Source organism: Centropristis striata, chromosome 3 (genome assembly GCF_030273125.1).
Source record: "Centropristis striata isolate RG_2023a ecotype Rhode Island chromosome 3, C.striata_1.0, whole genome shotgun sequence".
NCBI classification, from domain to species: Eukaryota; Metazoa; Chordata; class Actinopteri; order Perciformes; family Serranidae; genus Centropristis; species Centropristis striata.
This window is the reverse complement of record NC_081519.1, coordinates 10,526,177-10,541,494: the sequence shown is the minus strand read 5'-3', so window position 1 is coordinate 10,541,494 and position 15,318 is coordinate 10,526,177. Positions and strand designations below refer to the sequence as shown.

The following is a 15,318-nucleotide window of genomic DNA, read 5'->3' as shown; positions in this document are numbered from 1 at the left end:
AGTGGCTGTCTTTTCTCAAATAGATGGTATAAATCAAGAAAGATAATAACCTGCCAGTGAAACAATCTGAGTTGATTGTGAAGAAGTGCACTGTGTTATGGTTATAGTGTATGTGTTAATTTGTGAACTCAAGTAAAACTTCAGTCCAAATTTCCTTATTGACGCATTTTAATTGTGTTCCAACAACAACAGTTAAGACTTTAATGCCCAATGTGTCATTATACAAAAATGTTCTGCTGTGCAAACATATATTCCACGGCACATTGCAAAATAAAAATGTTTTACATATTGTATAAAGTGGATAACATTTGAGAATGTTGAGCACAAATCCAGAGGGCTCAAGGAGATGATAAATTGTATACACTCTTATCAATGTTATTTTCTACTTTAATTGTGGTAATGGTGATAAGAACAGTTCTGTGGCAGATTTTGACCAGGTGAATTATTTTCTATCCATCCTGCAGTGGTATTTAAGGTATGTGCAACAATTCGCTTTGTATTGCCAATGTCTGCACTGTCTGCTGTAATGAACTTCAACAGTTCCAGTTATTTTAATAGTAGTAGTTGTTTTGGAGGTTTGCAAAAAAACAAATCAAGAGCATTCTCATCTGGTTTGTTTTTTTCTTTTTCTTAAATGTATCAATTAAACTGACGCAATGTGTAAAAATATGAACTACAAAAAGGGCCAGACATTCCCCGTCCAAAAACATCTTAAAAATACAGTACTGGTATGCAATTTTTGGTACAAGATCTATATTTAGCTCTTTTCTGCATTCTAGGAAGAGCAAAAATACCCATAATGACTGTTTTGCTTGATGCTGAAGGAAACTGCCTGTCATTAAAAAGCACTTAAAGTGCTGCATAAAGTATAATGGCTTTTGGACGCACCACCTGCAAATAATACCCCACTGATGGTGCATTTAATTATCAAGAGATGATTCAATTTAATAGATGCCCGCCTTCCAGTATAATCAGGAGTCATATAAAAGCTATTAGATATTTTTACAGTATATAATTAAATGTAAAAATATTAAACATTTGTACTTAAACAATTAAAGGCAGTTATTGCAATATAAAACGCACATACATACACCTACACATTTTTTGCATCTCTTCTATTTTAACACTATAAAATCTGGCAAAGCTACATTGTGATCTATAAAATGAGGAAAAAAAAACGACAAAGTGTTGCATGTTGGATGGACGTGACATTTAGACTATGATGTCTCTATGAGTCAGAGTCCTCCTCGTCATAGTAGCGGTTCCTCTTGATTATATCCTCTGCACTCAGCTCCTCGGCATCACTTCCTTCTTTGTCCTCCTCCCAGAAGCCCACATCCTGGGAGGCACGGTTCTGTTTGGGCTGTAAAGGTGGAGAGGGGGACGGTGAGATATCCGGAGAGATGCTTCTCAGAGAGCCTTCTTCTACCGCTGTCTCATCTGCGGCTGCCTTTCCTCTCTGTACTTGCTTGTCTTCTTGTTGTTGCTCGGTCTCCTCTGAGAAGGCCTTGCTTGCATTTGCTGCGTCTTCACTCTGTATTTCAGTCTTCTCTTTCTTCTCCTGCTGGTTCACCTGCTGAAGCTCTGGCTTATTTTCCTTCGGTTGCTCTTCAGATGGGTGCTTTTCTTCAAACGATGCTCTCCATTCCAGCAGGTTTTTGAGAGGGCGACGAGGCTCCCTGGGACCCGCGCTGGCTGCGGCGCTGGGTTTAGCTGCGATTGTAAAAGGCCGACAGCGCTCCTTCAGAGAAGTGCTTCTCCTCAGGCTCTTCAGTTCAGCCCGATCTGTGCTCTGAAAGGATGATGGCACATCGTCCTCTGGGGGCCACTTGGCTCTCCAGGGTCGGCCTGAAGAAGCTCCCTCTGTGACCGGACTAAGTGCTTCTGACCCAGAGTGGCTCTCACCAGCCGGGGGAGGCCAGGCGATCCTCAGCCTGCGCTTCTCAGCTGGCTTCTCTGCAGACTCAAGCTTCTCATCAGACCTGCCACGTGTCTGTGCACGTGTCTCGAGTAAGGCGGTCATATCTGTGACTTTAACCTGTGGGGATGATTCCTCAGTGGGGCTCTCTTGTTGGACCGTCTCCTGTTGGATTGTCTCCTGTTGGACTGTCTCAGCTGGACGTGTCATCACTGCTGGTTTCTGTTGTTCCGTTGGCGTCCTGGCTTCCTCACCTTCTTCTCCATCAGCTCGAGGCTCCCAGAGCTCCTTGTGAGGCCGATGGCCAAAGCCTTCATCGTAGTTGCCTTTAGCTTTAAACAGCTGGCTGAAATGGGGCTTGCAGTAGACGTTACCATGCAGAGAGGCGAAGGTCAGAAGGCTGGAGAAAGAGAGTACCAAAATATTATTCTGCAAATGTCCCTCTTGATCAGTCAGCCTCTGAGAAGGCATTTCAAAATCAAATTAAAAGACTGACTTGCAACAATGAAAGACTAACCTGAGCTTTGTGCTGCAGTGAACACAGCGGAAGCAGTTCTTGTGGTAGATATGCTGAAGAGCCACCAGTCTCTCCAGCGGGTACACCGTCTTCAGACAAGCGATGCACGTCTCCCTCAATGGTGGGCTGAACTTCTAAACACACAATAATAGAAACATATATCCATAATTAACTTTGGATATTTTCTTTGAATTATTCATGTATATCTCTTTCTAGTTATGATGACTGACTCACCCGAGATGCTTTGGGTTGCTCGCTGCTCTCCCCTGAAACCCATGAAACACACAAAACTTCAGTTAGTGTATCTGAGAAAACATCTGAAAAGGGCTATCAAACCAAAATGTATATCTCTCTGGGAGCCAGGGTTATTTAGGTAAATTGGTATTCTGTTCTATTTCACATTTTATATTGCAGGATATACTGTATCAAGAACAATAATATGGGAACATGTCCACTAAGACTCACCATTGCACTCAGGTGCAGGAATGTCTTTCTGATTTAGTGAGGCAGACGTTTTTGGGGCCAGACCCTGAAGGAAACAAAGTCAAAGAAAAGAGGGAAGCAAAACACTTGAGTTAACTGGCTGTTACATTATGGACTGTATGTATTTTCCCTATTTCTGGTGGGTAGGAAGGAAGAAATTAAAGAAAAAGGAAGGCAGCAAACAATGAACATGCAGTAACACTAGTGGGTGGATCTACAGAAAAAAGACATAAATCACCAGTACACAATGCTGCCTTTATTACTACCATATGTAAAGTTTATTTTTTGCTTGTTAACAAATTTGACTGGAGCTAATCCTAAAGCTAAATCCTGGTGCATGAGAACTGACTTATTTCAGACAGCTGCTATGGATGCAGTAGTGAAACTAACAGACTGTTTTTGGTTTTGGCGGATTAATAAAATAATTTGTAAATCAAGTAGCTGTGTAATAAGTGAGATAATATACAGTAAGCAGGTCATTATTGCAAAATAAACCTCTTCAGGGTGATTCAAGACCCCTTCACAATACACTGTTGTTTAATATTGCAACACAAATGTTTTATATTTCAGAGAGGTTTTAGTTTTGTAGTTATATGTCTTGAATTCAGCTCCTATTGCATGAACTCACAGAGCGAGAGGTGCCTTGTTTAGAAACAGCAGCCTGGTACTTGGCCATCTTCTCCCTCATGGATGTGGACTCCAACACTCTGTCGGGCACAGATGAACCTGAAAGCAGCAGAGATAATTACACATTACGCTCTTCATGAAAACTGTGGATGTATTTCACTAAAACAGCAAATGATCGGTCTTCAGCTTAAAAGTATTATTCATGGTTCAGTTTTGGCGCACACTATGGTGTTCTCTGAAACAATACTGCTTCTAATCCAGTAGTTTTTGGATTACAGTTAAGGAGTTAGGACCTGTAGCCCCCACTGATATGTACAGATACAGATAATAATTCAAAGGGCTGTGTTCATTTGTGTGTGTTTGTCTTTACCACCATGTTGGTCCATGTCCTCTGATGAAGTACTGCGAAGTGTCGTCCTGCCACCCTGTAAGAGTAAAATTATTCGTTGAATCAGAGGTGCAGTTTACGAAACAAAATAAAAACAGGATGCATCAAATTCAGAATTCAGCGTGTATATTTAGTTTATGAATGACTCATTCTTCAGCTAAGAGGATGCATGCTGAAGAGAGAGCCACAATAAATAAGAGTCTTGAGCAAAGGCTCTTGGAAGCTAACATCACTGTATTACACAACTGTGCAAAAAAAAAAAAAAAAAAAGTAAAAAATAAATTCTGAGATAAATGTATTGATGTTAGCGTACATGTTTCACAGCCTGTATGCGAGGTGCTGCCTGTCCTGTGTCACAAGCCATCAGGACTGGTGTGAAAAGCATCCAAACAAAGCATCCAAACAGGTCAGCAGTGTGTTGAGGAACATAAGTGGCACCTGAGCCCTCAGACTAAAACAGATCATAAAAGGTCATAAAAGTATAAAGATAAAGCACAATCCCCAGATTACCAAATTAGTGTAAAATATCCTCCATGTTTCAGGTTTTATCCAGAATTTTTCTCGACAAAAATCCTCAGTCAATATTCGACCTTCGCTGATCACATGAAGGCCTCTGACATAATGTCATAGGAATTCTTTACATACTTCCCAAACACAAACTACAGGCTCCATCTCAGCAACACTTCACTAAAGACAAACCAGGTGCAGTTTGACCCTCTGCAGCAGAAAAAATCCCAAATATCTGTAAGGACAGCCAACAAAATGCCTTTGACCTGCAGTCCAAAGAAACAAAAGTACTCCACTGCACTTTCGCTAACAGAATAAGGTTTGTGTGTGTGTGTGTGTGTGTGTGTGTGTGTGTGTGTGTGTGTGTGTGTGTTTATGCCGACGTGTCACCAACACTAATGAGTAAGCCAGACAGTTTCTCTCAGCAGTTATCACACACGCACGCACGTTGTTGTGCCACAATCTTCCTCTGCTACATAAATCCAGACACCAACTACATCACAAAACACTCAAACCTCAGGTAGACAAAGGCATGGATGCATCATCCTACAGTACTTGTCTTCATTAAATAAGAAGCAATTCGACCTTTTCAACCAGTTCTGACAGAGTGTGAGTGATACAACACTCCTATTCGACCCTGTAAATTCTCACCCGCAACTTATGTGCTTCTTCTTTCCCAGTGGTTACACAATAGCATTAATCATATGAACGCCTTTCTGCTTATTGCTCTTAAGCATTTTTATAGACTACAACTTCTCCTAAGGGACATCATAGCAAAGCGAGCAAGTTAAAGCGATTTTTATGATTTTTTAGTACATTGATTAGCTTCAGTGTCAGTACTGCTGCCTGCTTCTCCAAACTGGAGGTGTGCCGACCGCTATCAATCAGTGCATTTACATGACATGAATTATTGCCTTAATCCGACTATAACTGGACAACTGAAGTGCATGTAAACGTGTTGGTTCTCCAACTCTGATTAAGACACCCAGATAATGCGATTGGAATTTGATTTTCGCCGGCATGTATGACAAGACAATGCATGTGCGCATGCTCCACCCCCGCGCTGGAGTATGACCCGGAATAAAAACATCCAAGAAAGCTGGCAAGAACCAGAGGTCCGGGTCAGTAGCGACAGCACAAAGTGTGGAACTGAAGACAGGCTACTGTTGTAGCCCTCCAACAGCATCCAGCGTTCTTGTCTGCCCGTCAAATGACGAACAGAGCAGTACGATTATCCATCTTGTTGTTCGAAAATGCCGGTTTCCCGTCTTTCTCCACTTGTTTATTATGACGTAATAGGTAAACCGGAAAGGGGGCTGTATTAACCCGCTGAAACTACGCATATTGCAACCCAGTGTTGAGGAGAAGGACACCTTCCCGTCAGTTATTCGATTTTCTCAGTTGCATGTAAACTGGGACAAGGACAGAAGTCTGATTGGACGGAGCTAAGCATAGCTCAATTAACTATGTGACTATGGATAAGTACCTCATACAACCCCAAAATCTGAACAATCCTTTTAAGTAAACTGTAAGGAACACAGGAGTTATTCACTGTGATGACTGCTGCATACTGTATACCCCGAACCGACAATATGACATGAAAACAACAACCTAAAACTGAAGCCCAGGACTGGAAATCCAGAAAGCCCACTGTGGCTAATGTAAAGTGAGATAAAGGCAGTTACTGCTCAGAGGTGATCCTCTGAAGAAAAAAACAGCCCTGGGTCAGGAATGTTCCTGCATTCCTCTGTTATGGAGGTGAAGGTGGAGTGCTTGTTGTTTTGGGGCTGAGAGGGAGAGAGACACCGAAAGAGACTGAAAGGGAGAGACAGAAATGGCCAAAATCCAGGTAGAAAAAGACTATTAAAGAAAAAATAAAACAGAACACTTGGAAGTGTACATCTGAAAAGAAACAGAGTATGACAATGTTTAGGCTTTAGAGTCAAAGAAAGGAGCGTGGCTTAAGCTGTTATTGTTGGATGGAAACGTTATCATTACGGTCTAACAGGTGACTTCTAATCTCTCCTTTACATGTGTAAACTAATTACATAGTCGCACATTCACAAAAGAAAGCCCACTACTAATTACTGTGTTGTGTTTAGCTTAGTATCAGTTACTTCTGAGTTGCTGTAAGGCAGGATAATTAGTGCATAACAAGGCTTGAAAATTAGGATCTAAGTGGTTTAAGAGTTCCTTCAAAGCTGATAATTAAAGCAGCTTCAGGTTATGCAACATCAAGTAAACCACACGTTTGCCTTTTTTCTCAAGAGGGGTTCAGAAAATACTGTATATTTAAAAGGGCTGACCAACAGCAGTACAGTAAATCCCAGCCATCGTCAGTGTGGTTACAGTTAATGGACTGGGGCCAGTAGATGCACAGCTGTCAAAGCTGGCAAAAAGAAGAGAATAAGAGCCTCGTTCGTGAAGCATTCATGCAAAATAACATGATCTTAATTAACCCACTGAACCCCACGACCTGCCAGTGGGGTTTACTCACATTCTTGGTGCCCTGTTTTTCACTGCAACATATAACAGGGTCACTAAAAACTCTAAAACTGTTTGGGGTTCAGAGGGTAACTGTTTAACATAGGTACAACTTTTGAGAGGTACCGGTACTTAAATAATATAACTATTTATATATTGAAGGGATGTTCTTGTGCTTGTTTTAAGTGATATGGATTAAAGAGGCTCTCAAAGGAGAAAAAAATCTGATCTGTGTGTAACTACCTTGCCCGCTGTGTCCTCTCCCCTCTCAAACTTCATCTTCAGGTTGTTCAGTGGCACTCTGGGTTTTTCATAAGAGGCACAGGGGCTGGTTGGAACTTGCTCGTCAAGCTTTTCCGGTCTTTCACGGTGCATCAGCTCATCCCTGTCCATCCCTCTCTGCTCTTCACCTTTGGGTTCTTCTGGAGCTGCTGTGGGCTGCTGGACACGACTGGCTGCGAGTTGACCTCCCTGAGCGGTTGACAGGTTGGGGCTCTTTAATGGAGGACAGTGCTCAGTGATAGAAGCAGGCCTGGTCAGAGCAGGAGGCCTGGTGCGGGAGCTGGGCTGGCTCGGAGCTGGGATGGAGGAAGGCTTGTTCTGTGCCTGCTCCCAGCGCTTCTTTAGAGCACTCAGGTTACCCAACCGCAGGGAGGAGGATGCACTCTCAGAAGCCTATGAGGAAGACAAGAAGAGATTAAAAAAATATTTTTACAAAAACTGCCAACCAAAAGCAACAGTACACAGTCTGGCCTTCTTGTTTTCTTTTTGTGCCCAGGCTGAATTATAAAAATATTTCCCTTTTGGCAGCAAATGTATAACATAAAGCTTAAGGGCCAAGTCAGCATGATGGAATAAAGGAAATGCCAGAATCAGAGCTTGGCTTCACTGACAGATTAGGTGAACAGCTGTTCAAAGTTGGTCCAGGAAGTAGATGTTTTGCTGCGGCTGCTGAAGGCAACGATTGGCTCAAGATGGAGATAGCAGGGCAGCATGCAGCCAGATTTTTTTTTCAGCTACATTCCTTTCCACACGACAACTTCACCTCTTTCCCAAAAGTCATTGAGGAGAGCTCTGTTCACCACTCAGCCATTCATGACAATAAAACATGTTGAGCAGCAAACAGCACAACAGAACAACAGGAGGCATACTACTGCCGCGCGACCTCCGGGAACTTCCTTAATTATAAAAGAGGAATGACACGTTGAAGAAAGAGGACGTGGACATGAGAATAAATCACTCTCATATAAGTAAACTAATCAACTAATAAATCTTGGAAAACACAGTGAGCTTTTGTAGGAAAGTCTCAGCTGAGGTCAGATCTGTAGGAAACATTTGAACACTGTTAACTGATTTTTAAAAAACAGTTACCCAAAAACAAACTAAACGTTAACATTGTGATCTCCAAACATTGAAGTTTAGAGATCACAAACAAACAAAAGCGAACAATTAGCCCCCCAAAGACTTAATTTGACGCACAAATAGCAATACCTTGTTAAGTGAATACTCACACAGCTACAAATGTGTTATATGAACAAACACAAGACAGACAAGAAAGACCGTAAGGAAATACGAAATGAATAAAAACACAAGAATAAAGAACTGAACAAAAGGGACAAAAAACTGAGACACAATTACTGTCTTTGTTAAGCAAGTCCAGGGTGAGCGGAGAGAGCTGGACAGTGACAAGATTGTTCCTGTTTTTAAGCAAAAAGACAACAGAACAAAAAAAGGAAATCTCTGCGAGTACCCAAACTAGATGTAACTGCAGCTTGACAGCAAGGAAAGTGGGAGTCCTTAGGTTGGTCCTTCTTTACAGGTCCGTGTGGTGACAGAAAACTCTCCCAGATGTTAGCAGCTTGACAAAAATCTGCTCATAAGAACTAGTCCAGCCCCTCTAACACCAGGAACGTGAATGAGAGAGAGAGAGTCAGAAAACCCAGGAAACCAGAGCAGGAAATGATACATTCAGGGAAAAGTTAACTCTTTGTGCGCTGTGTTGGTTTTCACATTTTTCCACTCACAAATTACTCAGAAGATAATAGCCCTAAAAAAATTTGTCTACATAGCACTTATTTTCATAGACTAAACAGAAGTTTGAGATGAGGCAGAAATGACTGAAAAATATGGAATGCACATCAAGCTGCGGGGAAAGTACTGGGACAATAAAAGAACAAACGGCATTCAAAAAATGATCCTGTGAAAAACTGAAAAGAGTTTTATACATAATTTTAAACATTACTAAGAGCATGGATACACTGGGAGGTTGTTTAACAAAAAATGAGCCCTCATAATGGACAATTAAATCCAGATCAGGGCAGTGTCAGAAGAGACACACCACAAAACTACAATATAAACTTATGCGATCTATCTTGAGGCCATACATTTCTCAGCTTTAAGGTTATTTGCAAATAATGTTAGGTTAACTATACAACTGCATAAAATTGTGAGTATCTTTGTATAACACAATTTAAAATGAATGGACCTGCATCCTGGTCAAATGGGATTAAATTGACTCGATTGTCAGAGCTGGAATTAGAAAGGAGTTAATACACGCTGTAAAATTGTTATTGCTCCTCTATAGTTCATTTATGGATAAAGATGCTTTGATTTTTCAAACAGGAAACCAGACCCTGGAAAGGCAGACCAGTGTACCAAACCCATATTGTGTTTCTGATGTTATGGCAATAGATGACCTCATCACTAACTCACTCAATAAAGCCCAAAGTACAATTCAAACATTTTGTCCTAAGTCTTTTCAACAGTTAAAACATTATGTAATTGGAAATGTCATTTAGGTAGTAGTAGTCATTAAAGTAGTCATGTGGGCCAAACAAATGGCTTAATCTAAGAATGAATTCAGCATTGACTTCTTGCATTACAAGAACTTGGAGTTGACTCCAAGACTGAGAACATTTATTAAGTTACACTGATATTTTCTTATCACTACTTGTCAATCATCCCTGAATCAGTTTATCAATCTGTAATTTACTTTTAAAATGACTATTATACACATGCCCCCTAACAATGTTATCCAAAAACTCCCACAATCAACAAAAACCAAGAGCAGCAAAGATTCACACATGAGAAGTAGCGGCCACTATTTTTAAAAATATTTTTCATGTTGTAAATATGGTTATTTATCTATCTATCTGGACTAATGGTTGTCTTGTCGTGTTTGAAAGCCCCCCTCCCCTCCCCTCCCCCCAGCTCCTCCTCACACACACAGTCAGTCAGACAGACAGATGGTCTTTTGCGCTTCTTATTTAAAATTTTGTTATCCTCAAATATGTTAACTTGACTTCCCAACACCTGTTACAGTGACATCTGCTCATATCCACACATACTACGGATTCCTGAAAATGATTACAAATTATAATAAATCACAAAACACAATAGTCAGAAAAACTTATTGTCATTGTCATCACCAGCCTGATCATTACACAACGACTACAGACGCTACTTTTAGCTAGTTATGTTTTTAAAGCATCGGGCTCTCACACACACACACACACACACACACACACACACAGGTAAACAACAACCACATACACAGCAAAATTACCTTATATTTCTTCATGGTATTAGCTGATCATTTACTCATTTAATCTCAGTCCGACTTTGTTTATGAGTCATTCACACTGACAAAGCAGCTAACCTACAGTTGGAGCCACAAAGAGCATTTGAAGAGGATTACACTGCAGTAGGATTATGGGTTTGATAGCCTGCCCATCGCAACAAGTGGCCAATGAGAGGTCAGCCGAGATGTTTGGCCCAGACGCTGTGTTGGCATGGTGAGTGTTTGTGTGTGTGCAATTATTACTCTAGCACCAGCTACTGAGCAAATCAAGCAATGAAGCAAACATACACTTAATTTAATCATGTAGTTTGCAAGGAGAGGCTTGAGAGAAAAAACAAGATGCGTCACAGATTTAGATTTTCAAGTTCAGGAACATCTATACAACAACATTTCATAAATCCTGGGAAAATGTCTTCAGCCTGAATTAAAATGCCGTCAGCATCCTTTACAAAGATACTTACTTTTTTCTTTTCGGCACTTGACTCCTCAGCAGCTCTCTGGTACCTGAGAGAGACAGAAACAACACTGACCTCTGGTGCCTCAAAACAAAAACATTTACACTGCCGTCTGAGAGTTTGGAACCACTTGTTGTACTGTTTCTCTTCTTTATCTCAGTAATGGCTGTTTGAACATAGGTAAAACAGTGTAGTTCAGATATGCATTACTTAAATAGTGTTGGCACCAATAAAAAATAATCATATCTACATTTTGAAGTGCAGTTTTTGACTGATACTCTCTTTCAATTAACAAAAAAAAAAAATCTCTGAGCACAATATTGCATCTTAAATTACAATAACAGTTGATATGTGTGGATATAAGTAAAAACACAGACGGAAATGGAAATGTCATTTAGATTCAAGAGGTAGTAATGAAGGCCAAACAATGGCTTTGTAGCATTTTTTATTGTTGAAAATCTGTTGTTACTCACTTGGAGAAACGTTCAGCAAGGGCATTGTTTTTCCCTCGGCCGCTGAGTGACAGCTCCTTGGCGGTCACGCGCAGAGACTGTGCCGCCCAGGACCGACGACTGAATGGACCACTTTCCATCTTTGGCAGCTATCTTGATACCTGAAGCACAGACACAACTACCATTAGCCATGTTTTTTTTACTACACCTATTGTAACTCGTCACTTCTAAAATATTTCCATCTGATCTCCATCCTAGATTTGAATTAAAAGCCAGCCTTCAGTCTGCATTTGTTCCCCAGTCTACTTTTCATCTGACAACAACAAGTTGTGTGTTTGAGATAACTGAGACCACCGTACTGTCACTACGGAATGGCAAAACTATCTCAACATGTCCAGACTCTTTAAAGGTTTGGAGTCCAGGTTTGTGCATGTAGAGGAAGTGTTGTCTGCCTGAGATCACTGATTTGCAAGTTTTTCACATGCTCTCCACACTTTACTTCTTGTCCCCCTCACACAACCTGACATGCCATACCAGAGAGTTGCGTCCCATCTATGTGATCATACAGTTAGGCATGCAAACAACCAAGTCAACATGTTCAAACTTGCACTCCATCTTGTGCCGCATGATTGCAAGATGGAAACATAGTGTGAGTACATTGTCATTATGAGAGGATAACTCGCCATGGGCAACATTCACAAAAAAACAGAGAGAAGCAGCGTCCCACAACCGCACAGCATAACACACAGGGTTTCTTACACTTAACTCAAACAAACCCATACTTAAATAAGAGTTACAGACGGATGACGAGCCTTTGATGCAGTTTCTGCATCTGCAGAGACATCATAATGTCAGACCCTCTTTTAGTGTCTCAGACAGTATATTTACCTCCGCTAAGGTAGTTTTGTTTTTGGGTCAGTTTGTTAGTTTGTTAAAAGGATTTTGCAAAACTATGTCCAATTTTATGAAAAGAATGGAAGAAGGCCAAGAAAGAATCTGTTGAATTTTGGAGCAGATCAGAATCACGGGGCAGACACACAAATTATTTTTCCTTTTTGGTAACATTGTGAGATAGAGCTTTTGGCGAGATCTGCACTCCCCAAAGTGCCCTTGTAGTGTTTAAATAATCACTGTGCACAGCTGATGGACTCAATAATATTTTCTCTTACTATCTGGGACTTTTTTACCCAGCTGCACATATTACATCATCACTCAAATGCAAAGCAATACTGGTGACAAGTAGTGTGAGGACTTTGGACTGAGCTGAATTTCAACACAGCCCTGATTAAAAAGAAAACCTGTCAAATGCAACTGGATCTCTGACTACATTACCTACCTACAGACTTACTCATTGAGATACATACAATAGGCAATTGTAGATATTACATATTTATAATACGTAATTATGTATAATTAAATATAATTACTTTAGTTTACTGTCAGGCGGGTGTTTGTGTTCCTAGATGGGCAGAGGCAAAGCTTAGTTGAATACAACACAATGATATGAAGGGCGGTCCACTGCTCAAGTTCTTTTATTAAGTTTCTTACAATCCTAATTCCAAAAAAGTTGGGACGTTGTAAAAAAAAAAATTGTATTCAAAACAAAATGCAATCATTTGCAAATCATTTGCAAGTTATCTAATGCTCAAACTGGGAATCTTTTTTTTTGTATATATATAAAATCTCAATTTGCATTCGGTTTTATTTATATTTTACACAGTGTCCCAACTTTTTTGAAATTAGGGTTGTACATCTGAGTAGCTTGGGTTAATTACTATTGAATAGTAACTGGGTTTAAGCACAGAAATAACCAGATAGCCAAGCTGAATTCATTGGATAACTTCTCCTTTCTAGCCGGTTAGTCCTTTTGCAGGATAATATGCACAGGCTGACATACACACAGGGACACTCCCTGAACAGGTCACCAGTCTGTCACAGGGACAACACAGGTGGAGTGAGTTTACAGTCGTCACCTCTTTTGCATATCCTTAAACTGTTGATGGAAGCCAGAGCAACTGAGGTAAACACTGAAAAAAACACATGAACACTGTGCAAAAACCAACCGCCAAAGTTAAGTTCCAAACTCCAGTCCTTCATTAAGACTTTCATTTAAAAAGAGAATAGTCGAGCTGAACAGAGCTGTCATCTGAAAATCATTACACAGCAGGAAATGTTTGCGATTTAAATAATGAGTAGGGTGGGGTCATAGCATGCTTTTCCTGTATGTGAACTCAATCTTAGTTCTTTACATATTGAAATCCTTTTGTGTTACCTGGTTTGTAAGTCCAAGAGTAAACACACTAAATCGTATTAGCAGTATTGTAGAAGAAGCCCATATTACCATTTTAACTCTGCACATCCCCCTCACTGATTATGACATGTAGGTCACTTTTAAAAATCCAACGTAAAACTGCAAAAGCCATTAACACATTTAAGGTACCGTATACGACATGTGCAAAAACCTTTGCAAGTCCCACAGATAATAAATAGATTTGCATTTACCTTTAATTTTGTTAATGAAACTTCTTCTTTATAGGTCAGGCAAACATTTAGAGATACAGTTTGCAGTATTATTAATTAGCATTGCAAGATGCGTCTTTTATAAACTGCCGAACAATAAGCTGCCGAACAATAAGCACATTGCAGTCTGGATTTTTTTTGCTTTACCTACAACTTTCCTGGCATGATTACCATGATTTTATGTATTATTTCTCCAAAATCATGCTTTTGGAGCAAGTGAACATTGACCAAATCATTATTAATCAGAGATAACAAAGCAAAGTGTAAACAAAGGTTGCCCTGTTTCAGCTGAAGGTGAGGTATAAACAGATCTTTAGAACCCTCCCAGGCTATCTGATATATGAGCTTTTGAAATCTGATAATCTAAACAGCAGCTTTTACCTTCATCTCCATCACCTGTTATCAGTGAAAGGTGGATACTGACCTTTAACCCCCACTTTAAGAGAAGTTTTCCTTAACAAGTGAACACAACACAGTCAGGTACAGTATTACTCATGAGGGAGGAGGAGCCCATATTGACCTAAGACGCAATTCTTAATAAAAACATAAAAATCTGTCGTACAGATGTAAAGAATTTGGCTTGACTTGAATAATTAGCACTGAGGCAATACTAGACAGACATTACTTATGTCGATGATCGGCAGCCATGTTCAGAGACCAACATGTTATTTGAACAACTTTAATTTCAGGTGTGTAACGCGTTTGTGACGTAAAAAGGCGAAACCGCAGTTAAATACCGTAAATATAGTCATATATGTTACTTTCATAATTTAATTTGTTACATGTGAGTTTTATTTAGACTGAGAAATAAAAAGTGACAACCTAAAGTACAAACTCAGCAGCTGGATTGGTTTGGCATCGATTTTTTTTTTTTTTTTTTTTCAAAAGACAGTGAGTCCTTTGGAGCGAGACAGAGTAGTGCACGTGCATTATTATAAAAATGACCACCTAAATTTCAACACCAACAGACACTTTACCACAATACATTAGTTTTTGTATGTTTACAACAATCCTAGCTCGACCGACTTTGATATATTTTAACGTCCTTGATTTGAGTTTTGTCTTACCTGTGCGAACTTCCGTCGAGTCACTCTTTCTGTGAAACCTTGAGACACCTGACACTCTGCCGCCTCTGCGTCACCGCCCGGTGTGCAGATAGAGGTGGAGGGAGCAGAAAGGTGTCATGGGAGTGGAAGAGCTGGGTCATGTGATTTTATGCACCAATGACCTTAGGTATTGCATTACTCGTACCTGGTACATTTATGTCTGCTTGAGCGCGCGCGTGCTTGCGCCCACCACCAAGCCACCCACCTAAAATTCCTGAGAACAACCACTGATAATACTCTTTCATTTTTCAAGCGAAGGCTAAGCACGGGGAAGAAGCAGA

General features: G+C 40.3%; 1 protein-coding gene across 3 annotated transcripts; it reads right to left on the bottom strand.

Annotated features, from left to right (window-relative positions):
• Positions 1-1,024: 1,024 nt before the first annotated feature.
• On the bottom strand, positions 1,025-15,068 carry LOC131969061 (LIM domain and actin-binding protein 1-like). Of its 3 annotated transcripts, none has more exons than XM_059330190.1 (10): positions 14,999-15,068; positions 11,433-11,572; positions 10,966-11,008; positions 7,168-7,599; positions 3,916-3,970; positions 3,547-3,644; positions 2,901-2,964; positions 2,670-2,701; positions 2,436-2,569; positions 1,025-2,318 (listed from the first exon to the last, which is right to left on the bottom strand). In XM_059330190.1, the coding sequence occupies exons 2-10, from the start codon at positions 11,549-11,551 to the stop codon at positions 1,229-1,231; spliced, it is 2,067 nt and encodes a 688-aa protein (XP_059186173.1). In that variant the 5' UTR covers positions 11,552-11,572; positions 14,999-15,068; the 3' UTR covers positions 1,025-1,228. The 3 variants fall into 3 exon arrangements, with proteins under 3 accessions (XP_059186173.1, XP_059186172.1, XP_059186175.1); XM_059330189.1 differs by lacking the exon at positions 14,999-15,068 and adding an exon at positions 14,356-14,613; XM_059330192.1 differs by lacking the exon at positions 14,999-15,068 and adding an exon at positions 13,914-14,160.
• Between the last annotated feature and the right edge of the window lie 250 nt (positions 15,069-15,318).